The 25,683-nt window shown below is 44.8% G+C and overlaps 1 protein-coding gene across 5 annotated transcripts in view; it reads right to left on the bottom strand.

Annotated features, from left to right (window-relative positions):
- Window positions 1-25,683, bottom strand: part of INPP5B (inositol polyphosphate-5-phosphatase B) — a 61,277-nt gene that overhangs the window by 9,609 nt on the left and 25,985 nt on the right. For all 5 annotated transcript variants that reach the window (XM_061122332.1, XM_061122334.1, XM_061122333.1 and 2 more), the window contains 10 exons: window positions 14,374-14,470; window positions 12,413-12,580; window positions 11,146-11,247; window positions 9,440-9,554; window positions 8,679-8,795; window positions 7,853-8,040; window positions 6,101-6,212; window positions 3,552-3,661; window positions 2,537-2,672; window positions 683-793 (listed from right to left, as the gene is read on the bottom strand). In XM_061122332.1, coding sequence (XP_060978315.1) covers window positions 683-793; window positions 2,537-2,672; window positions 3,552-3,661; window positions 6,101-6,212; window positions 7,853-8,040; window positions 8,679-8,795; window positions 9,440-9,554; window positions 11,146-11,247; window positions 12,413-12,580; window positions 14,374-14,470 — 1,256 coding nt within the window. The remainder of the gene's footprint in view (window positions 1-682; window positions 794-2,536; window positions 2,673-3,551; window positions 3,662-6,100; window positions 6,213-7,852; window positions 8,041-8,678; window positions 8,796-9,439; window positions 9,555-11,145; window positions 11,248-12,412; window positions 12,581-14,373; window positions 14,471-25,683) is intronic.

Genomic DNA, 25,683 nt, shown 5'->3' with positions numbered 1-25,683 from the left:
CCTACCAGAATCCAAGTTTAAATCTTCTGTACCCAAAGACCATATCCAAAATATCCTTCACACATTCCACTCCCAAATGTGAAAATGAAGCTCCTCCATCTCTGAAGCTGGACATCTAGGGCATTAAAAATACCCTCACCATAAATCCTCATTTAATTGACTTTTGGTATTGTCAATTCTGAATGATCTATGCTGTGGCACTTCTCTGAAAAATCTTTAGCCCCAAATTGACTTCTCCCAATGCCTGTTACTTTTCCATATTGCCTTCCCTCTCATCACCTCATAGGTACCCCACATTTTGGACTCAATCTCAAAGCAAAGCATCAGGAGGAAGACAAACCCAGGGCAAGAATGCACACAGCTATACTAAGATCAAATGAAACACATTTTGGATCCTCTGTGACTTATTTAACTCACAGAGGGCCCATGTATGGGTAAAATATAGGAACCACAAAAGGTTACAGGCTTTTGGTTTAAAAGATCAAGAGGTGAACCAAATCTAAACCAACACCGCCTCTCCTGTCAGCTGGCAGCATCAGCCTCACTTTCTCTAGAAGCAGCCGATCAAGGAAGACTATAGAGTCCAGGAGCCTGACAGGTGCCCCTTCGAATTCTGAGACCTAGCAGGTGAGATTTAGTTCTGCGAAGAGAAGGGCCAGATGTGTTATCACATCCTCTCTACCTCTCGCCTGGAGAGGGACACGGAAGGGATATTGGCATTTTCCATCTTATCCAGGGAGCGAACAATCTCCTCCAGAGTTTTCCGATACAGCTCTTCATTGATGACCCTCACCTGGAAGGGAAACAGCAGAGACTTAGTCCCTTGGCTTCTACCCACTTCCTCTTTTTGAGGGTCCCCAATCTCTAGAATCTAATGCCAGAATCTAATGCCTGATAGTCTGAGGTGGAGCTGATGTAATAATAATAGAAATAAAGTACACAGTAAATGTAATGTGTTTGAATCATCCCCAAACCATCCCCCGCTCTTCCCTATCCATGGAAAAACTGTCTTTCCCGAAACCCGTCCCTGGTGCCAAAAAGGCTGGTGACTGCTGCTTTTAGAGGACATTCACAGCCTGGGGAAATAGCAGTTGATAGCAACGCAGAAAGTGAATACTAAACAGATTTAATTAATGAACAAAGAAGTCAATTAACAATAGACGTACAAGGGTCCCCCAGAGGCAAAGCCTCTTTGTCTCCCGATTAGCAGAAAAAAGATACGGGAGTGAAAGCTGGGTGGGAAGTTCTGCAGGGCCTAAAGCCCAGAGCAGAGAGATACCCCTGCCTGTCTCTGCTATGCTTGCTGCTGCTGACAGGCTGGCAGGCAGGAGCTTCTCTGGGGCTTTGAGTCAAAGCATTTCACAGGCTTTTTAAACCCGTGCTCCATCAGCCAAGAGGCTTTTGTCAGGCTTTCCCTTCTATATTTTGAATTACAATTCTTCTCATCTTCCAAAAATAAAACCTTGGTTATAATATTCATTAGGCTTTTTTCAAACCACCCACACCCTTGTGGATGCTGAAGCACCTCTGCCTGCACCCTTGAGAACTGATAATATATATACAAAGAAACACAGAAGTCACTGAAGAGAAGACACAAGTGGAGAATACATAAATAAAAAGGTGTTTTTTTAAAAAAAATGATGTTTACTGTAAGTCAACGATACTTCGACCAAAAAAAAAAAAAAGAAACAGGAAAAAAAAAAAAAATGTTCGGCTTCACTAGTAATCCAGGAAGTATAATCTAAAAGAATGGAGTTAAAAAAAAAAAAAAAGAATGGAGTTATCTTTCTCATTTGGCTCACTGGATTGGTAGAAATTTAAAAGATTGCTAAAACCCAGTATTAGCCAGACTGTGGGAAAAGAAGTTTATCCATGGTTGGCAGAAGAGTAAAATGGCAAGGATGCTGGGAGGACAATTTTGTAGGTTCAAATAAATATAGAATACATTTTTCTCTGAACCACTAATTTCAACTCTAGGAATTTCATTCTACAGAAATGTTCACATTGACACACAAAGATATATGTGAGGGCTGGTCACTATAGCAGTGTATATAATAGCACCATTTTGGAAACAACTTAAATGATCAGTACAAACATGGTTCATCCATACTATGAAAAATATGTTACAGCCCTTAAAAATAATGAGGAGGGAGCTCTACCTTTACCGACATGAAAAGATCTCCTAAAAATAGCCAGTGGAGGGGAATGATGTTCTCAGAACCATGGGTGTGATATATCTCTTTTACAAAAAGGGAGAAACTTCCTCTGTGTTATATATAGAATACTGACACAGTTGCATAGAAAAAGGTCTGGAAAGAAACAGTCCAAAGAGTAAAGGGGAACTTCCATGTATGTAGAGACATAAAGTAGAAGTCTACAAAACAGTCATGAATTAAATTTAAATTAAAACCATTTTTAAAAGGAGCTTCCTCTCGCTCAAGGTGGGAGGAGGAGACCACAAAGACAAACATGGTCTCAGCTGTGGGGACCAATTCCCTAGAGGACGATGGCAAGTTGGACCCAGCTGCCCACCTACCCCGATGTCAAACACTGAGCTGACAGGCTTGTGGTCGCTGGTCTTCAGGGCCATGTGGCTCTGGTAGCTCAGCTGAGTGATGTTCTTCCCTTTCCAGAGGACCCGGTCACACCAGGCGGGAGCACGACACTTCTCGCTGAAACGCAAAGCCCACATTGAAAGCCCTCCGAGCCACAGCGGCGCCTGATGCCTGGGGTAGCGTGTATCCTGTGGGTGTCACCCCCAAACAGCTGCGAGCACTCAAAGCCAAACGGTGTTCAGGATGATTTCTGCTTTCCACCTTCCCATGGGGATCAGGCCAGTCACAGCCATCTGAGGGTAAGCACTCTGTGGGCCTCAAAAGATGCTGGTTGAAACAGCTTGTGAATTCCTACTGCTTGGCTTCAAATCCTGCTACAATGCTTGCCTGCTTGGGAGGATCTTGAATTTGGGGGTGGGGGGCTTTTGTTCCCTGGTCTATAAAATGAGGATAATAAATCATACCTATTTCAATAGGCTGTTGAGAAGATTACATGAGAAAATATAGGTACTGAAGAGCATCCCATAGGCCCTAATAAAAATATGAACTACCATGTAATGACCGAGTACAAGCTCAGTCTGTTGGAATCAGCACCCTAAGCATAGCTGGAAAGGAAACAAGTCTCGAGAATTATTGTGGGGACTTTCCTGGGGGTCCCCAGGGGTTAAGGCTCCAGGCTCTCAATGTGGGGCACCCAGGTTCAATCCCTGGTCAGGGAACCAGACTGCACATGCCTCGCAGGGTGATTATGCCCAAAGCCACACCTAGAGAGTTCATCTGTCACAACGGAGATCCTGCGTGCTGCAACGAAGACCCAGACCAGCCAAATAAATACATTTTTTTTTTTTAAGTGTAGGAAAGCAGTCTGCTTAATGAACAGATACTGAGAGAAAATGTTTGACCTGAGGAAGAAGTGACAGGAATCCTATCTTCTTCTGTAGGTCCACGAGGGGAAGTACTTCCATAACTTTCTGAGTTTCTATTTCTCTGACCTACCTGGTATCCCAGTCATCGGAGCCAGTATCATACTTATAGGTGGGCTGGAATGTGAGCTCGCCCTCACTGAAGCCCTCGAAGACAGCCTTTGCAGCTACCTGAGCTCTCAGCTACACAAAGGATGGAAGAAAGAAAAAAAATCTCAGCATAAAAGGTCAAACCTTGAATTAGCAGAAGAAAGGAAATCAATCTGGAATCTAAACCCTAACCCCAAAGGAAAGGCCCATGAGAAAACTATTCTGCGGGAACTCTCTGGTAGTCCACTGGTTAGGACTCCATGCTTCCACTGCAAGGGATATGGGTTTGATACCTGGTTGGGGAACTCAGACCCCACATGCTGCACAGAGTGCCAAAAAAAAAAGAACAGAAAGAAAGTTACTCGTAAGACCTTGAGTTAATTAACTCCCAGGAAGAGGAGCATGCTGACTATTCTTCTGCCTGCCGTACAATTTTTAAGGCTCTTATGAAACTGTATCCACGTCTGAGGGGCCTAAGCTCCATCGGACTGAGATGCCCCTAGGAGGACTAGGTACCAATGGATATAGTTTCTCTTCCAGGTATCAAACACATCATCTGTGTAGCACAGTTGTTCCAATATTTAAAGGGATAAAACTGCAAAAAAAAAAAGGTCTGTAAAGATACAATCCAAAAAGCAAAAGGGTACCTCCAAGTATGTAGAAATATATAGCAGAGTTATAATCAAACCATTATGAATTAAGTTTTAACTAAAACAATTCTTTAAAGAGGTTTGTCAAATCAGTTATATGAACTGGAGGGAGCTCTATGCTTTGGTTTCCCCATCTGTAAATTCTGGATTTATAATAGAATCTGCCTCACAGGGATTGTTGCAAAGATAAGCTCTCAGCTTAGAACAGGGCCTGACACATTACGATAATAACTGGCCTCCTTGCCACTGCACTGGTTCTAAGAGCTCCTTCTCAGCAAGAGAGAAAAACCATGGGTGTTCCTGCCCCCCTCCCTGGAGCACCAAATGTGGTGCTGTGTGGCCTGGTGAAGAACTGGTAAGCTCTAACTTTGGTGAAAGGCTCAACTATCCAGGGGACAACAGTTGACAAACCCCCAAACAGGAATTTCTAAAAAAAAACAAAAAACAAACAAAAAAAACTCTTAAGGAAAAAGCAACAAGAAATTAAAATAGTGTAAGATGATTCTTTCCTTTTTGCTTTTTTCCGGATGCACTGCATGGCATGCAGAACTTCCCAGACCAGGGATTGAACCCATGCCCCTACAACAGAAGCACAGAGTCTTAACTCCTGGACCACCAAGGAAGTCCAAGATGACTCTTAAATGGGTAAATATGAGGACTTCCTTGATGGTCTGGTGGCTGAGAATCCACCTTCCAGTACAGAGGGCTTGGCTTTGACCCCTGGTTGGGGGAACTAAGATCCTACATACCTTGGAGCAACTAAGCCCTCACGTGGCAACTACTGAGCCTGCATGCCCTGGAGCCCAGAAGCCACAACAAAGACCGAGCGTAGCCAAAAGAAGAATAGCAAAAAATAAATTAAAAAATGGGTAAACATAAATCTTGAAACCATTTGGAAAGCAGGGAAACACACAAACTGGGTACTATTACTTAAGGAGAGACCAGAAAAGAAGGGAAGAAAAGATGGTATTGAACTCCCAGGGAAATAAGAATGCTGCAGTCTAGAAAAGAGAGACAAGGGATAATGCTGAAATGGGGAACAAAGAGACTAATTTACCAAGGAAAGGAGTGGGAGAAAAAAAATGGCTCACTAAAGAGATTATTCTATAAAGAAAGACATAACGGACTTGGGATTTTTTTCCCCTTAATTGATCTCACTGGGAGAAAAATAAAGGTAACAGAAAGATTTAGACTGACAACAATACGAAGATGATTAAAAGGGAGATACAGGCTAGAAAGAAAAAGGACTGTGACAACCCGAACAACTCTGACCGCTTGAACAGTTTCAGAATCTCTTGAGAGGAGTACCCTGAAGAAGGTCAGAGAGAAACAGGTTTCTCTCATCCTGGGAAACAGCTAATGCTCTGAGAAAGGTATGATAAACCAAACAATGATAGAGGCTAGCAGGAGACAGAACAGATTCTTTTCAAAAGTGAAGACAGCCCTTCAGAAAGAGTGGTCCTGTACACGGCACAGGTCTGCCGAGGGGCAGGGGCAGGGGGCGTGGGTAGCCCATTCAAAACATCAGTAAATCATCTTAAATATACCAAGGATTAATATCATCCTGATGAGAAGCTTGGTTCCCTTTTGGCCCCAACTTGAATGACTGAATGAATGGGCACACACGAGACAGAGAGAAAGAGAACAGCTCTTGCCTCCAGCAGAGACAAACCTCAAGGGAAGGACCAGGGGCAGACAGCTGTAGGAGAGGAAACACAGATGGAGGAAAGGAAGGAATGATGGGCACCAGCTCCTCAGGGAACCCTCCCGAGATGAGGAAGAGGAGGCTGGAGCTGGACAGCCAGGCTTTCTGTGCCCTCCCGTGGGGCGGGGGCAGGGGGAACGTCAGCTGCCTGAAGAGGGCCCAGGTGGCCACTGGTACCTGGTCATATGCATACAGGGTTTGAAAGGCCTTCTCTTCGATGAGTTTTTTCACTTTTTCCACATCCGGCTCTTCTATCCTGTAGTTGAGGTCCCCCAGCCACAAGATCACACTGCGAGGACAGAGCAGAGAGCACAGGCGTTAGGAGGGGCTTCGCCCACCCTATCCGGGGTGCTTCTGACAGAGGCCCCGGAGGCTCAGGCTCTCGGGGGCTGCGTGGGGAAGCAACCTGGCTGGGCAGGGTCTCTTTTCCTCTTGCCATCCCACTAAACGCTGTGTCTGACATGCCGCTTACTCAGTCATCTTGGCCCAAGTTCACTGTCAACAGCCTTGTGTTCTCCTTGACTATTTTATTCCCGTACAGCTGGAAAGGGAGGAGGGCATGGCAACCCACTCCGGTATTCTTGCCTGGAGAATCCCACGGACAGAGGAGCCTGGCGGGCTACAGTCCATGGGGTCGCAAAGAGTCGGACATGACTGAAGCGACTGAGCACAGCTGGAAAGATAGTCTAATAAGATCTAAAAGCAAGACAATAATTTACCTCTCCTGGGAAGAGGGGAAAAGATCAAGTATTGGGAGTCCTGTCAATCACTCAGGGACCCTAAGCCAAATGATGCCACGATGCTGCCTCTGCCTCCATGCACACCCCAGCCCCCAAAGCACGCTCTTAGCCTTTGTTTCTGGAGCAGAGTTCCTCTGAAACAAAGCCTAACCTGCCCAGTGGAGTCTCGGTTTAACCACCACTGTGTTACTGGCTGGCTCTTTCTGTAGAATGTGACAGGTGTTTTCTTACACCTGCTGCTTTGGGAACATGATCACTGGGTGTTCCCAGGCGACATTGCACATTCTGTGAAGACCAAGACTGCTCTACGTGAAGCCAAGAGCCAGGTTATGAGAGAAGCCGCATGGCAGCAGACACACACCAAAATGAATGCGTCCACGAGCTAAATGCAGACAAGCTGACATGCAGCCTCACACACTGGGATGCTGCTGTGTCAGCAGAATGGAAGACCCAGTCCCTGCCAGGTCCCCTGGAGACGGAAAGCCATTCTGGCAGCTTCCAGCACACCAATCAAGATGGTCCTACGGACGCAGCAGGCGGACGAGAGGCTGGGCTCTGTGTACTCCCTGGCAGGCACCACGGCCCCAGTGGCTTCTTCCTTGTTATAAGAAGAAGGGGCGTAAGTTTCAAGTGTTACTGTAAAGCCTGAAATTCCAATATGCCTTGAGTTTAGACAGACAGCAAGTACTGGAGATAAATGAAATAAAGAGAACAAACAGCAGCACAAGACACCCCAAGCAGCTGCAACCAGGGCTCCAAAATGTTGAATCGAGAGGCGACAAAGACGACGTGAAGACTGGGAAATGCAGCCCCATCCTCAACTGCACATGCTTCTGGAGACAACAGGCAGGCAGAACCCTGAACCACACTTCTAAAACCTGCGCTCGAGACGCCCGCTCTGGCGGGGCTTTTCTCATGACGCTGCATCAAGGCGGACTGTGTTAAAAAAACATCTTACACATTTTCCAGGAACAAATGGTGTCTGCGAAAATTCGAGAGGTTAGCCAGATGGTAAGTGGGGAAACTAAAAATTTCCAAGAGGTGTAATCCCTGCATAACCGAGAGTTGGCTGAGAGTTCCCGCTCAGGTGGTGGGAGGCCTCCCTCGGTCCCCTCCCTAATGAAAGAGAAAGCCCTCGGCTTGGACCATGAGGCCCGGCACACTGCTTGGGGCGGAAGGCCAGACTCACTCGTGCTTGCTGATGGTGAGAGGGGGCAGGCTTGGGTCGACCTGACAGAACTGCATTCGAGAACAAATGTCTTTGTAGTCCTGGTTCCTCCTCTCGTACTCCTCCGTGTGGGCTGCCAGGTGGGAATTGACCACGCAGATGCTGGTGTTGTGAAACTGGAACCGGATGGCCACGCCCCCTTTGTTACCCTGTGAAAGGGAGCCCAGAAAAGGCACAGTTCCCAACTTCACTGTGATAGTCATTCAAACCCGCGGGCTTTCAAAATGTTCTCTTGTAGTTGGTCTGTGTCACAATCCTGGGACATGAATAAAGCAGGGTTACATATTTATAGGTGGGAAAACAAATGCAAGAAGACAGAAGGACCAGTGGCGAGCGGCGAAGACGAGTCCATTCTGCAATAGATCACAGGCAAACCACACACTCTCCTTCCCCCAGGAAGGTAAGCTCTTGAAGGAGAACCTAAAAGGAGGACTTTAACAGCTTCCAGAAGAAAAACGGCAAACCTATTATTAGCATTCTTTCCTTCTTTTCCTTGGTGATCCAAAACAGCATCTGCGACATGGGTCATGCATTAACTGGAAGGACCCACTGGAGGCTCCAGTGGAGCAGCTGTGAGGATGCAGGCTAACTGGGCAAATCAGCCAGTAAGTCACTAAAACACGATTTTGGAATGGCCTCCTCCATCAAGCCCTGCTAGATCATGAGGGGACAGTTCATCTCGTGAGGCCAGTACCCTCAAGCTGGGACAAAGGCAGTTGTGGTATCATGAGAAGCAGGCTCAAGACCTTAGGGACCAAAGCCCTCCCTGTATCAACCAGGAACTCACCATTCTCCCCATGATTCCTGTCCCCACTGTCTCAGCTTCCACTTCTGAGATGTACGCGGCATGCTCCTGTTTGACATATAGCAGCAGCATAATCCCGACCAGTCGGATGAGCTTCACCTGGAAGAGAGGCATGCGTTCAAGTCATGGCATTAATGGGGAGTTGAAAGGAAAAGTGGACGGGAAGCTGGCTGCGAGGATTCCTGTATCTCCTGCTCCACACCAGGAAACAGGGGAATTACCCGAGCGGCTCAGTGAGCACACTCTGTGATAACCTCGGCAGCCTACAGCTGTCGAGGTTACGGTGCCCGAGACGCCTCTCCTGGAACTAACATCACAGCATCAATAGGACTTCCTTCCTCCCTTCCTTTCTAGCTGGCTGTGTCTTCACTGCTGTGAAGGGGCTTTCTCTAGTTGCTGCGAGGTGGGGGCTACTTGTTGTTGTGGTGTGCGGGCTTCTCATTGCGGTGGTTCTATGGAACACAGGCTCAAGACATGCAGACTTCCGTAGCTGTGGTGTGTGGGCTCGGCAGTTGTGGCTCATGGGCTTACTTGCCCCGAGGCATGTGGGATCTTCCCGGACCAGGGATCGAACCCGTGTTCTCCACAATGGCAGGCAGAGTCTCAAGCTCTGGACCACCAGGGAAGGGACCACCACCCATTAGGGCTGGCTTTTGATCAAAGTTGCAGCAAAAGTGAAAAGTTGTCTTAGCATTTCCCTGCATGGCAACACAAAGTCAGAAGGTCCCGGACTCCTCTCATACCTTTGCATATTTGGCGTCTGGATGAAGACCCTCTGATACAGCTTTAAACCACTCTTCCTCCTTTGGGGTATCGTGGAAGAAAAAGGCTTCCTTACTCAGATCAAGCTCCTGGAACCTATTAGGAGAAGCAACCAGTCAGGGAGTAGAGAAGGGTAATGTGGTAGATGGCACATTCTCAGACTGGTTAAGCTGTGTAAGGCCTACCTTTCTAGCTAAACTGCAGGACCCTCAAAGAGGAAGGAAAACAAACACTTAGAGACAAAGGACTAGAGGCCCAGGAACCTACCAGGTGCGTTCTCAAGCAGTGGCCCTTTTCGTCTTCATATGAGCCTGAAGTACTCGGAAGAGTATCCATTCTACATCTGAGATCACTAGCTCACATAAGCACCAGGTGGCAAATAGGTTGAAACCTGCTGCTGCTGCTAAGTCGCTTCAGTCGTGTCTGACTCTGCGCGACCCCATAGACGGCAGCCCACCAGGCTCCGCCGTCCCTGGGATTTTCCAGGCAAGAACACTGTTGTGGGTTGCCATTTCCTTCTCCAATGCATGAAAGTGAAAAGTGAAAGTGAAGTCGCTCAGTCGTGTCCGACTCTTCGTGACCCCATGGGCTGCAGCCTACCAGGCTCCTCCGTCCATGGGATTCTCCAGGCAAGAGTACTGGAGTGGAATGCCATTGCCTTCTCCGAGATTGAAACCTAGCTCTATATAAATTCCAAATTCTAGTCCCTTTACACGTTACCGCCCAGGCTTCTTTGCTGCTCCCTCCCCAATAACAATATTTGGTACAGTGGTAAGAAGATAGTAGGTGTGGAAAAAAAATTAAAAAGACTGATGAATGGGGCCCTCCCTTTTAAAATATTTAATTATTTGGCTGTGCCAGGTCATAGTTGGGCTTCCCTTGTGGCTCAGCTGGTAAAGAATCCACCTTCAGAGCAGCTGAAGAGCTGGGCAGATGGCTCGGAGAAGGACGTCAGATGTCATTGTCCTCCCAGCTTTTCAGTCTTCCCCCGAAGCCCCTCAATAAAATGGTTTGATTCCGAAAAAAAAAAAAGAATCCACCTTCAATGCAGGAGACCTGGGTTTGATCCCTGGGTTGGGAAGATCCCCTGGAGAAGGGAAAGACTACCCAATCCAGTATTCTGGCCTGGAGAATTCCATGGACTATGAGTTGGACACGACTGAGTGACTCTCACTTTCACTTTGAGGTCTTAGTTGTGGCATGAAGGATCTTCAAGGTGGCCTGTAGGATCCAGTCCCTTGACCAGGGATTGAACCTAGGCCCTCTGCCTTGGGAGAACAGAGTCTTAGCCACTGGACCACCAAGGAAGTCCTTGGATGGGGCCTTCTTTTTTTTCCTTTTAAGCTAACCTTCTTTCCCTCACAAAAGATATTTCTGCTTTGTGACCAACAAAGTGTTGAATGTCTAAGTAATGAAATTCAGTTCAAGGTGCATGCTTTTAACAGAGGGCTGCACTCAAAATTAAATATTAGCATTCCAGTGCCAGGCACATCACTTTAATAGTGCCAGAAATGTGTTTACTATGAGGAAGCACGCAGAACAGAGGAGCAGCTGTTATTAAGCATATGCTCGTTTTTAAATCTCTTCACCTGCTGCAAAGTCTCAATTACAGATTCATGCCCCCACCCCTTCAACCACAGCGACACACTCTGGAAAATGCAGAGACTACTAGAGGAGAAGCACTCACCCCACACAGTACACATCTGGGGCCTGGGTATCATGGCTGAGCCAAGGCCGGAGGCATTCCTTGGGGGACTGTCCATTCACATTGTACGTTCCTACAAAAAATCTGTTGCCAAAGACAATCAATTGGTCACTTGGGAGGACTATGGACATGATGGGGAAAGTGCTGGATGCTGATTCTGGCTGGTTTCAGTCTCTCTGGGCTGGAATATGAAGACTTAAGAAACGTCACAGCTCTCCTAGTCAAGTGACTGTGGCACCAAGGGGTGACTTGCAGTCTAGCATGACATTTGTTGCTTTTGTGATAACTTCAGACAGTAGAGACCCACTTTGAAGATTTCTACTTAGCTCTAGTAGCCATTAGAGAGCCACAATCCACAAACTGACTATGTACTGTGTGTGCTACTGAAATGAAAAAAGAAAAGAAAAGTACCCTGGCAACTACTTTTGGAACGAAAGCAATACCAGTGTTCAGATAATTCACTAGGGTTTTTTCTGTTGTTCACTGTTGTTCAATTTTGTGTTTTTTTTTTAATTTTTTGGAAACTTTTTATTTTGTATTGGGGTATAGCCAATTAACAATGTTGTGATAGTTTCAGGTGAGCAGCAAGGGGACTCAGTCATACATATACATGCATCCATGCTCCCCCAAACTCCTCTCCCATCCAGGATGCCACATAACATGGAGCAGAGTTCCATGTGCTGTATAGCAGGTCCTTATTGGTCATCCGTTTTAAATAGAACAGTGTGTACATGTCCTCCCAAACTCCCTAAGACAATTCACTATCTAGATCCCGAGAAGCAACATTACTTTGTCTTATAGTCCAATGCAGTGATTTAAAAAGACCTGGAAAACTGGCACCCTTTATTCATGTAACTTTCAGTCATTTTGTCTAAAAAGAAGATTACCAATCACTAACTTCATGTGATTAATTTCAATTCAAACAACTTTCTTCAAAGGCCCCAAATGACCAAGAGATACACAGAGGCATAACCAAAAATCAAGATCTCTTTCCTTCTTCCAACAGGGGTATCTCTTCAAATATTTCTGCAACTGTTTGTTGCAAGTTGTGTCATTCCCACCACACCACACCTCCCACGATGCCTGGCCAGAAAAGGCACAGAATAAATGCCTGCTAAGGAAGAGTGAAAGGAATCACTCATTCAGAAAATGATGGGAGAGATTTTGTAGGGTACAGAGGAAGCCCTTCTATTTCCACGAGCTGAGTGATCACTTTGCTGTGGAAACAGTCTAAGATTCAGCGAGCTACCTGAAGTTCTGGATGTAGGTATAATCCTCTTCTTTCTGTATTAGATGTGATTTCACAATTGTATCTCGCAGTCCAAACTTCTGCACGGATAAAATGTGAGCCTTGTCTGATACTGTGATAGTGGAGGAGCGAACCATGTTGGTTATTTCAGATTTGGACTTGTTCTGTCTAGAAAAACAACAACAAAAAAATGTTTTTATCAGGGCTTCCCTACTGGCTCAGTGGCAAAGAATCTGTCTGCTAATGCAGGAGACCCCGATTTGATCCCTGATCCCAGAAGATCCTACATGCTGTGGAGCAACTAAGCCCATGGGCCTAAGAAAAAGGTGGGGGGCGGGGGAAGGGGGGGAAAGAAAAACAGAGAAAAAATAAGTTTTTATCATATTTTTCTTGGCCACACCACACAACATGCAGGATCTTAGTTCCCCGACCAGGAATCGAACCCAAGCCCCCTACAGTGAAAATGCAGAGTATTAACCACTGGACCTCCAGGGAAGCCCCCTTATATGTTGTTGATTATATAGTACATTGATCCAGAGATATTAAGTTTATAGAATCTCAGACCAGAAGGAAACCTGGAAGATAATCTAATCTAACCCTTCATTTTTCAAATGAGAAAAATGAGACCCAGCATCATGAATGATTCATGAGGCTGGACGGCAGCAGACTGTGAATTAGAACTCAGTTTAGACAGTGCTCTTTCTGGACTCTGGGTCTCATGTAACAAGGCTATAGAACTGTCTAGACCTTTTGACTTGATAATTCTACTGAATCTCTATTCCACAGGAATAATCTGTAATAAAAAAGAAAAGCAGTAAAAATTTATGTTATTTGTGTAGTTTTCATAGCCATACTAAAAATTATTCAAATGCCAACATTTAAGGTTAAAGAAAAATAAAGTTAAGGAAAATTTGACATATTTATATAACAGAATCGTAATAAATGCTGAAAACCCTTTTGTTGAAATTAATGAACTAAGATGTATTATATAAAACACGAGACAATTTCTGACATTGAATAAATGCCATTTAAGTGCTTAATATTAGATGGTCACGTATTAATACATTCTAATGAAGGCTATGTAAAAATGCATCTATGTGTATCAGGAAGGCTCAAAACTGAGTTGAGAATGAAGGTTTAGCTACATCTAAAGCGCAGGGATTGTTCATTGCTATTTAGGTGCATAATTTAAAGTGAAAGTGTTAGTAACTCAGCTGTGTCCGATTCCTTGTGACCCCATGTACTGTAAGTGCCCGAGGTTCCTCTGTCCATGGACTTCTCCAGGCAAGAGTACTGGAGTGGGTTGCCATTGCTTTCTCCAGAGGATCTTCCCAACCCAGGGATGGAACCCAGGTCTCCTGCATTGCAGGCAGATTCTTTTTTTTTTTTTTTTTTTTGCAGGCAGATTCTTTACTGTCTGAGCCAGCTGGGAAGCCAGACACATGGAAGCTTTTATCTTGACCAGATGATTCCAGCTATGATCGGTAGGGGGAACTGGAGTTTACACTAAATATAATGCCATTAGAAAAAAGAAAGGAGTAAATAAAAACGAGGGGAAAGGAAGTTATCTTCAGAGTGAAGAAACTTCTAAAAGAATGAGAGGGAGAAATCGAATGTTTCTAATCTACATTTCCAAGGTAGGGTTAGACTTCAGTTTTGAATCCTAGATCTGCCACCTGCTAGTTCTGGATCTTGGGTGAGTTATATAACATCTCTTCTTCACCTGTTTTCCTACTTGTGAACCAGAGAAAATAATGGTACCTACCTCTTAGGTTAAGGGAAGATAATCCATGTAAGTGTATGATGCATGGCACATTACATAGTAAATGCTCAACAAAAGTCTACCATGTCTGAGGCCAGCAACTGTGGGACAACGTACATTATGCACAGTAGTGGCCTCAGCTCTTCAGTGAGGAAAACCACGGCCCCAAGAGGCACAAGGGAAGGGAGAGCTGCGTTACCTTGAGAGCAAGTTTTCTGGTTTATTCTGACCCCAGGAGCTTTGGTCCACAGGCAGGCCCTTCCCATTTGGTCTCAGCTCGTCAGAGGAAGAACCATCTGTGGGGAGAGGGAAGGAATGAAAACATACATATGCTTTAATACAGGGGTCCCCAACCTCTGGGGTCTAATGCCTGATGATCTGAAGTGGAGCTGATGTAAATAATAATAGAAATAAAGTGCACAATAAATGTAATGCACTTGAATCATCAGGGAGGGCGGGGGAGAAATCATCTCCCTAGCCCCTGGCCCTTGGAAAAATTGTCTTCCATGAAATTGGTCCCTGGTGCCAAAAGGTTAGGGACTGCTGCTCTACCATACAGACCACAGCTTCTCAAACTTTGGTCTGGGAATGAGTGGTGGTTTACATATTGCTTGAAGGCATAGGAGAGGCCTAAACTAGTGTCTGTATGAAGCTCCCACAGAGCAGGTCCAGGACAGGGTCGGGGGCTGGTGGTGGTGGCGGGAGGTATTTCATCCAGATGTCTTTAGGGCTGAAAACACAACTCTCCCAACTAGTCTGACCCGCTTTTCTTGGAGATGGAATGCATTACAGACGGAACAAAGCTAAGAAATCTGCAGACCTAAATTGTATCATCAGCTCTGCTATTTTTTAATCTTTTGACTTTGGGCAACCATCTAACGTCCCCTGATCTCAGTAACCTGACCTGTCCTGCCTTCCTCATAGATTTATTGTGGGGATAAAATAGCTGGCATGTGAGTAAGCACTTTGAAAACCACACAATATATTATGAAATATAATGTAGTGATGTTATTACCATTTACTGTGAGACTTCAGCTTCAAGGACAAACAAGGCAAGGATGAGAGAAGTAAAACCGGTAAGGTCCTAAGTGCTCTAGAACATGAGTAGCTCTTGTCATTGTCAACAAACTGCCCTGAAAACCAAGGAGCCCAAGGACTTGCAACAAAGAAATATTTTGGGAAAGCTGTCAAACCAAGAGAAACCAGAAAAGGAAAATTAATCTGCCAATTTATTGCTTCTTTGCTCCTTAAAGGCCAGATTCCTTGTCAACAGGGAACTGCGTGAAGAGGTCATAGAGAGATGCTGCTTTGATACACAAGGTACATGGAGCACTGTGGGTGTGAAGCATCACTGAGGAATTCTGCTCTGAAGACTATTACTAAACATGGATTTGTCAACCATGCATTCACAGCAATGGGAGAAAAAAAAAAACAACTTTGGAGTTGAGAAAGAAAACACAGTCATTCGCAACATGAAAATAATTACATTTCAATGCCTCTAATCAATCACCAATGGCTTTCAATTCTGCTTCCTAAATTGCATCTCAAGTCAATATATTCTCCAATATCTCTCTACTAGTCTAGGTTACCAACAATTCCTTGGAACTAGTTGAGAGAGACCTCAACTAATCTCCCTGCCTCCTCTCTCACCCCACCCTCTAATCCAATCTCCACACTGTGGCCAGAGGATTTTTTGAAAATCTGATAACATGGCATAACACCTTTTAAAAGCTCCCCATTGGATAAATCCAACCCCTTAATACAGCTGCTAAGTGTCTTTGCAGTCTGGCTCCCATCCAACTCTCCAGCCACATCACTCACCACAGCCTCCATCTCCTTGAACACCGTAGTCCAAGTATACTAAAGTTACTGCAGTTATACAATGATCCCACTGGAAGCAGACTTCCTTCTTCCTCACTCTGCTTTACACGGCTAACTCCTACCCATCCTGTGGCCAGGAGCTACTTTTTCTGTAAATGGCCAGAGGGTTAACGTCCTAGCTTTGCAGGCCTCATAGTCTCTGCCACTATTCAACTCTGCCATTAGAGTGTTAAAGCAACTATAAGCATGGCAGTATTCCAAGAAAACTTTATGGTCACTGATGTTTACATGCTGCATAATTTCCACATGTCACACAATATTATTCTCTTTTAGTTCTTTTCAAATGTTTAAAAATGTAGAAACTATTCTTAGTTCATGGGCTGTACCAAAGCAGGCAGCATGCAGCTCTGGCCCAGGGGACTATAGTTAGCCAACCCCTGGTGTAGGGCCCATCTTAGAGGCCATTTCTTCTAAGAAGCCTTCTCTGACTCCTCCCAGACTGGTTCAGATGCTTTGACATGGATGTTCCCATAGCTCCCTGTCCTTCTCCTATCACAGCCTTGATGGCTGTGTGTTGTCTCCCCATTAGCCTCTAAGCTTATGGAGGATAAGACTGTGCCTTAGTACTAATCCCATTTGATATCAAATCTTATACATCTGTATTCATTTTTTTTTATTGGATGCTGTTTCTACTAAAATGTAAGCTGTATGATGTCAGGAAGCATTTAACAAGAGGCTTCTGGTGTGCTGTTTTGGATCTGTCAGGAACCCTCTGGCCCTTACTGATTCCTGAATATTCAGGAATTAAGAGGAGAGGCACGCCTTTCCCAGGGCTGAGGAATCCAGGCATTTCTCCTTACAATGATAAGTACCCTCTTCCTTTTTATGAGCCAAACGGTAAAAGGTGATTGTTTGCAACTCTCTCTCTTTGATAGGGATCGACGTATGTTTTGTAAGTCTGGAATTTTAATCTTTATCTTTGCTGAGAATAACCACCTTGTAAGACAGTATATGTGCCCACGCCATGTTGATTAAAACACCTTTGCTCCATCAGAGCTTTGGTCCCTGTGTCTTTCTTTCTTTCTATTCCTTCTTTCTGTCTTTCTCTCTCTATTTCTGGCTAATTCCTTGGAGCACGGAGGCCCGCTGAGCTCACTTTCTTGCCCGGGCTTCTAAGACCCTCTCGAGAAGGCGCCTGGTGCCTACGTGCAGCAGCGCGAGCCCTAAGCACAGGGCTCTATTGGCTTTCCGCGTAAACCAGGGGATGTCAGCCTCTTTCTCTTACTCTCCGGACCACGAGGTTCCGGTCCATTGAAGGACCAACAAGCGCTATCAGCCTCTTTCTCTCTCTTACTTTCTTATCGTCGACTCCGGACCACCAAGTTCCGGTCCATTAAGGGACCAACAGTATGAGATAAGGACTTTGTCATCTTTATGCTCCTTTCCAGGGACTTGGAGCAGTAAAGGTACATAGCGGATACTCAGTGTATTAAATGTAAGCAATAGGAAACTTAAGTTGAAGTCTAGCTCTACCATCATCTTCCTGTGTTACTTCCTCTCTTTGGGTCTTACTTCATCTATAAAGTTAAAAAAAAGAAAAACTCATAGAAAAAAAAGAAAAACTTCATGACAAAGGCAAACTTAGGAATCACACTTAGGCTCTTCCTGCATGTCAGTACTTTCTGAGGACTCCGCCAGGCTCTCTCTTGTGGGACAAGTAGTTTGTCCCTGTGGACTCCGCTTCCATCCAGAGCAGGTAGTGTACAAACTGGGAAACCACCTTGCTGACCTGTATCTTGTTGATCCCTCCACCCCACATCTCTCTCTCAGGGCTCAGTCCAGCAAGAACTGGAACGTCGTCATTCATGACTTCATGTATGGAAACTTTAAGGCGCGTTGGGGGAATTTCCAGCCACAGGGCAGCCTTCTCGGAATCTCTTCTCTCCCGAATCTGGCACGGAAGGAAGTTGGCTGTCAGCAGCTCTTTACCACGTTCACCATCGCACAGCCCAGGGTTCCCACTCTGGCCACAGCTTCCTGCCCGTCCTCTTCTCCTGCTTCCCTACTCCCACTCTGCTCTTTTTCCAACCTCAGACCTCCCAATCCCTTGTCACTCATCCTAACAGGTGACAGCTGGATTGTTTTCCTGTCTTCCCACGTTCCCAAAGTCCTAGAAGTCCTCTTTCCTAAATATTTTTATACCTGACCATCTCCCCATCCCTACTGCTATGCCTTAGTTTAGGCCCTTAATATGCCTGGAAAGCACACTCAGGGATTTCCTGCAGCCATTCTCATCCCCTGCGGTGGATTCTGCCAGCTGCTGGAAGAAAAGGCAGATCTGAGCAGGTCTTTATTAAGCAGGGCTTAATAACTTCTAACACCTTTGTAACAAAACCCAAACCTCTAAGTATTACATACAAAGACCTTTATAATTAGCCCCAGACTACCTCTCCAGACCCATCTTCCACAACCCCCGACTCAGACTACTCCTTTTCGGACTTCCCTGGTGGTCTAGTGGTTGGTTAAAATCCATCCACCAATGCAGGGGACACAGGTTTGATATCTGGTCTGGAAAGATTCTACATGCTGCAGGGCAACAAGGCCCATGTGCCACAACTACTGAAGCCTGTGTGCCTAAAGCCTGTGCTCTGCAACACGAGAAGCCACTGCAGTGAGAAGCCCGCGCACTGCAAGGAAGAGTAACCCCCACTCGCCTCAACTAGAGAAAGCCTGTGCTCAGCAACAAAGACGCAGCACAACCATAAATAAATAAATAATTTTTAAAAAAAGATTTGTGAATGAACAGAGATTTTAAAACAAACAAACACTCCGTTCTCACCCCTAATCCAGTCACACCAAAACCATTTACCTCTTTAAGGGTAACCTAGTGGTTAGGACTCTGCACTTCAAATGCCGAGGGTGGTGGGTGACATTTATCTTTTTAAATGTTGCCTCTTCAACCCGCCCCTGATCCTCGGTATAGTTTAACCACCCCTCAAACCCACCTTCATGTGGCAAACTTCAAACTCAGCCCAGGAGTTAACTCCTTTGAAAAGCCCTCTGGGGCCCTCTCCTCCTTCTTACACACCTAGTGCTCACCTCTAAGGCATTTATTTATCACAAACGGAATTGTAACCACCTTCAACTCCTTTCATCCATCTTTTTTCTTTAGCTAGACCTCAGCTTCTGGGAGCAAGGACTAATGTTTTTCCTGTGTGGCCCCAAGCCTACCATGCATGCATGCTATGCACGCTAAGGCACTTCAGTAGTGTCTTTGAGACCCCATGGAATGCAGCCTGCCAGGCTCCTCTGTCCATGAGATTTCCCAGGCAAGAATACTGGAGTGGGTTGCCATTTCCTTCTCCAGGGGATCTTCTGGACCTGGGGATTGAACCCTCTTCTGCTGCATCTCCTGCATTGCAGGCGGATTCTTTACCCACTGAGCCACCTGGGACGCCCCTATCCTGGCCTGCCACAACATATGAAATGTACCAGGCAGTCAGTAAACACATACTGAACAAACAGCCTCAGGGCAAGGATTAAGATCAAAGTCATTTCTGGGTGTTTTTTTTTTTTTTTTCTGGTTGTTTTCTGATGATCACCTTTCACACCTACAATTGAAACCATTTCTGAGCAAGAACCTCCTAGTAGGTAAATCAAGAGTGATAACTGTAGCCTGACCTAGATGTGCAGAAGTACCATTTTTCATGTGAATTCTGGGCACTGCTCATATGACAGAAACCACACCCCTCTCACACGCCTGTCTAAATAGGTACCACTGCTCCTGGAGGCACTGGCACCTTTTTTGGCCCAAGCAGGACTATCAGTTCAGTTCAGTCGCTCAGTCGTGTTTGATTCTTTTTGCGACCCCATGGACTGTAGCACGCCACGCTTCCCTGTCCACGCTTCCCTGTCCATCACCAACAACCAGAGCCTACTCAAACTCATGTCCACTGAGTCAGTGATGCCATCCAACCATCTCATCCTCTGTCGTCCCCTTCCCCTCCCACCTTCGATCTTTCCCAGCACCAGGGTCTTTTCTATTGAGTCAGTTCTTCACATCAGGTGGTCAAAGTATTGGAATTTCAGCTTCAGCATCAGTCCTTCCAATGAATATTCAGGACTCTTTTCCTTTAGGATAGACTGGTTGGATCTCCTTGCAGTCCAAGGGACTCTCAAGCGTCTTCTCCAATACCACAGTTCAAAAGCATCAATTCTTTGGTGCTCAGCTTTCTTTATACTCCAACTCTCACATTCATATATGACTACTGGAAAAACCATAGCTTTGACTAGACAGACCTTTGTTGGCAAAGTAATGTCTCTGCTTTTTAATACACTGTCTAGGCTAGTTGAACCATTCTATGAAGACCTACAAGACCTTTTAGAACTAACACCCCAAAAAGATGTCCTTTTCATTATAGGGGACTGGAATGCAAAAGTAGGAAGTTAAGAAACACCTGGAGTAACAGGCAAATTTGGCCTTGGAGTACAGAATGAAGCAGGGCAAAGGCTAATAGAGTTTTGCCAAGAGAATGCACTGGTCATAGCGAACACCCTCTTCCAACAACACAAGAGAAGACTCTACACATGGACATCAGCAGATGGTCAACACCGAAATCAGTTGATTATATTCTTTGAAGCCAAAGATGGAGAAGCTCTATACAGTCAGCAAAAACAAGACCGGGAGCTGACTGTGGCTCAGATCATGAACTCCTTATTGCCAAATTCAGACTTAAATTGAAGAAAGTAGGGAAAAACCACTAGACCATTCAGGTATGACCTAAATCAAATCCCTTATGACTATACAGCGGAAATGAGAAATAGATTTAAGGGACTAGATCTGACAGACAGAGTGCCTGATGAACTATGGATGGAGGTTCGTGACATTGTACAGGAGACAGGGATCAAGACCATCCCCATGGAAAAGAAATGCAAAAAGGCAAAATGGTTGTCTGAGGAGGCCTTACAAATAGCTGTGAAAAGAAGAGAAGCAAAAAGCAAAGGAGAAAAGGAAAGATATTCCCATTTGGATGCAGAGTTCCAAAGAAGAGCAAGGAGAGATAAGAAAGTCTTCCTCAGCAATCAATGCAAAGAAATAGAGGAAAACAACAGAATGGGAAAGACTAGAGATCTCTTCCAGAAAATCAGAGATACCAAGGGAACATTTCATGCAAAGATGGGTTCAATAAAGGACAGAAATGGTATGGACCTAACATAAGCAGAAGATATTAAGAAGAGGTGGCAAGAATACACAGAAGAACTGTACAAAAAAGATCTTCATGACCCAGATAATCACGATGGTGTGATCACTCACCTAGAGCCAGACATCCTAGAATGTGAAGTCAGGTGGGCCTTAGAAAGCATCACTACGAACAAAGCTAGTGGAGGTGATGGAATTCCAGTTGAGCTATTTCAAATCCTAAAAGATGATGCTATGAAAGTGCTGCACTCTATATGCCAGCAAATTTGGAAAACTCAGCAGTGGCCACAGGACTGGAAAAGGTCAGTTTTCATTCCAATCCCGAAGAAAGGCAATCCCAAAGAATGCTCAAACTACCGCACAATTGCACTCATCTCACATGCTAGTAAACTAATGCTCAAAATTCTCCAAGCCAGGCTTCAGCAATACTGAAGCAATACTAAACTGTGAACTTTCAGATGTTCAAGCTGCTTTTAGAAAAGGGAGAGGAACCAGAGATCAAATTGCCAACATCCGCTGGATCATCAAAAAAGCAAGAGTTCCAGAAAAATATCTATTTCTGCTTTATTGACTATGCCAGAGCCTTTGACTGTGTTGATCACAATAAACTGTGGAAAATTCTGAAAGAGATGGGAATACCAGACCACCTGACCTGCCTCTTCAGAAACCTGTATGCAGGTCAGGAAGCAACAGTTAGAACTGGACATGGAACAACAGACTGGTTCCAAATAGGAAAAGGAGTACATCAAGGTTGTATATTGTCACCCTGCTTATTTAACTTATATGCAGAGTACATCACGAGAAACGCTGGGCTGAAAGAAGCACAAGCTGGAGTCAAGATTGCCGGGAGAAATATCAGTAACCTCAGATATGTGGATGACACCACCCTTATGGCAGAAAGTGAAGAGGAACTAAAAAGCCTCTTGATGAAAGTGAAAGAGGAGAGTGAAAAAGTTGGCTTAAAGCTTAACATTCAGAAAACTAAGATTATGGTATCTGGTCCCATCACTTCATGGGAAACAGATGGGGAAATGTGGAAATAGTGTCAGACTTTATTTTTGGGGGCTCCAAAATCACTGCAGATGGTGACTGCAGTCATGAAATTAAAAGACACTTACTCCTTGGAAGGAAAGTTATGACCAACCTAGATAGCATATTAAGAAGCAGAGACATTACTTTGCCAACAAAGGTCCATCTAGTCACGGCTATGGTTTTTCCAGTGGTCATGTATGGATGTGAGAGTTGGACAGTGAAGAAAGCTGAGCGCTGAAAAATTGATGCTTTTGAACTGTGGTGTTGGAGAAGACTCTTGAGAGACCCTTGGACTGCAAGGAGATCCAACCAATCCATCCTAAAGGAGATCAATCCGGGGTGTTCACTGGAAGGACTGATGCTGAAGCTGAAACTTCAATACTTTGGCCACCTCATGTGAAGAGTTGACTCATTGGAAAAGACCCTGATGCTGGAAGGGATTGGGGGCAGGAGGAGAAGGGGACAACAGAGGACGAGATGACTGGATGGCATCACCAACTCGATGGACATAGGTTTGGGTAGACTCCAGGAGTTGGTGATGGACAGGGAGGCCGGGCATGCTGCGATTCATGGGGTTACAAAGAGTCGGACATGACTGAGCGACTGAATTGAACTGAACTGAGGCTGAACATAGCGTTTCTTCCAAGGAACAAGCATCTTTTAATTTCAAGGCTGCAGTCACCATCTGCAGTGATTTTGGAGTCCCCCAAAAATGAAGTCTTTCACCATTTCCATTGTTTCCCCATCTATTTGCCATGAAGTGATTGGACTGGATGCCATGATCTTAGTTTTCTGAATGTTGAGCTTTAAGCCAACTTTTTCACTCTCCTCTTTCACTTTCATCAAGAGACTCTTTAGTTTCATCACTCAGCTAGAGCCAGACATCCTGGACTGCGAAGCCAAGTGGGCCTTAGGAAGCATCACTAAGAACAAGCCAGTGGAGGTGATGGAATTCCAGTTGAGCTATTTCAAATCCTAAAAGATGATGCTGTGAAAGTGCTGCACTCAATATGCCAGCAAATTTGGAAAACTAGCAGTGGCCACAGGACTGGAAAAGGTGTTTTCATTCCAATTCCAAAGAAAGACAATGCCAAAGAACGTTCAAACTACTGCACAATTGCACTCATCTCACAGGCTAGCAGAGTAATGCTCAAAATTCTCCAAGCCAGGCTTCAGCAATACATGACCCATGAACTTCCAGATGTTCAAGCTGGATTTAGAAAAGGCAGAGGAACCAGAGATCAAATTACCACTGGATCACTGAAAAAGCAAGAGAGTTCCAGAAAAACATCTACTTCTGCTTTATTGACTATGCCAAAGCCTTTGACTGTGTGGGTCACAACAAACTATGGAAAATTCTTAAAGCAGTAGTATAACCTAATACAGATCCACAATCCCTTGTCTGAAACCCTTGGGGCCAAGTATATCTTGGAATTCAAAATTTGGGGCATTTTAGAAAGGTAACACATAATCTGTGTTATATGTTCTACAGCACCCAGAAGAGTCAAGGGAACATCCAGAAATCAATCACCTCAATATATCCTTAGTGCAACTTATGAGTAGTAATGCTTAGTGGGATAAATAAAGCCTATAAATAGTTTCCTGGTAGTTCACACAAGTCTTAACTGCCAAATTGAGCTTGAGCCAAACTTAGGGGAAAAAAATTTTTTCCCCCATCTTCAGAGCTTTTAGGACTTCAGAAATGCTGATAAAGGATTAAGGGTGGTAGTTAAGAGCATGGCCTACATGCATCAGAAAAGACTGGAATATGTCTATGTACATATATACCACATGTTTATAAACATACATATATATGTATATATTGAGACACACACATATACCCATGGGAAAGTCTGAAAAGCATACACTAAAGGTCAATAGTAGTTATTTCTCAGTGGTAATTTTTTTTTTTTTTTTGCTTATAGGTACTTTCAAAGTTAGATAAAATAAGATATATTTTTTGGTGTATATATGTGTGTATATATACACACGGGCTTCCCTTGTGGCTCAACTGGTAAAGAATCCATCTGCAATGCGGGAGACTTGGGTTCAATCCATGGGTTGGGAAGATTCCCTGGAGAAGGGAAAGGCTACCCACTCCAGTATTCTGACCTGGAGAATTCCATGGACTCTACACCATGGTGCCGCAAAGAGTCAGACACAACTGAGGTACTTACTTTCACTTCATTTCATATATATATATATATATAGGGTACTATAAATACATAAGTACTATATATATACATCCTAGAGTATGAAATGGCTACCCACTCCAGTATTCTTGCTTGGAAGGTCCCATGGATAGAGGAACTTGGCAGGATACAGTCCAGAGAGTTGCACAGAATCGGACACGACTGAGTACATACACACAAATATGTTCAGTTCAGTTGCTCAGCCATGTCCAACTCTCTATGACCCCATGGACTGTATGCAGCCTGCCAGGCTCCTCTGTCCATGGGATTTTGCAGGCATGAATACTGGAGTGGGTTGCCATTTCCTTCTCCAGGGGATCATCCCAACCTAGGGATCAAACCAGCATCTCTTACATCAGCTGCATTAGCCGACAGGTTCTTTACCACTAGTGTCACCTGGGAAGTATATATGTACATCAGTTCAGTTCAGTTCAGTCACTCAGTCACGTCCGACTCTTTGCGACCCCATGGACTGCAGTGCGCCAGGCTTTCCTGCACGTCACCAACTCCTGGAGCTTGCTCAAACTCACATCTGAGTCAGTGATACTGCCCAACCATCTCATCCTCTGTCATTCCCTTCTCCTCCTGCCTTCAATCTTTCCCAGCATCAGGGTCTTTTCCAATGAGTCAGTTCTTTGCATCATGTAGCCAGTGATTGATTTCTGTACTGGAGCTTCAGCTTCAGCATCAGTCCTTCCAGTGAATATTCAGGACGGATTTCCCTTAGGATAGACTGGTTGGATCTCCTTGCAGTCCAACAGACTCTCAAGAGTCTTCTCCAATACCACAGTTCAAAAGCATCAATTCTTTGGTGCTCAGCTTTCTTTATGGTTCAACTCTCACATTCATACATGACTGCTGGAAAAACCATAGCTTTGACTAGACAGAGCTTTGTCGGCAAAGTAATGTCTCTGCTTTTTAATATGTTGTCTAGGCTTTTCTTCCAAGGAGCAAGCATCTTTTAATTTCATGGCTGCAGTCACAATCTGCAGTGATTTTGGAGCCAAAAAAAATAACGTCTCTCACTGTTTCCCTTGTTTCTCCATCTAGGATGGGACCAGATACCATGATCTTAGTTTTTTGAATGTTGAGTTTTAAGCCAGCTTTTTCACTCTCCTCTTTCACTTTCATCAAGAGGCTCTTCAGTTCCTCTTTGCTTTCTGCCATAAGGGTGGTGTCATCTGTATATCTGAGGTTATTGATATTTCTCCCGGAAATTTTGATTCCAGCTTGTGCTTCATCCAGCCTGGCATTTCACACGATG

The sequence above is a fragment of the Dama dama genome, chromosome 20, assembly GCF_033118175.1.
Source record: "Dama dama isolate Ldn47 chromosome 20, ASM3311817v1, whole genome shotgun sequence".
In the NCBI taxonomy this organism is placed as follows: domain Eukaryota; kingdom Metazoa; phylum Chordata; class Mammalia; order Artiodactyla; family Cervidae; genus Dama; species Dama dama.
This window is presented reverse-complemented; position numbering and strand designations above follow the sequence as displayed.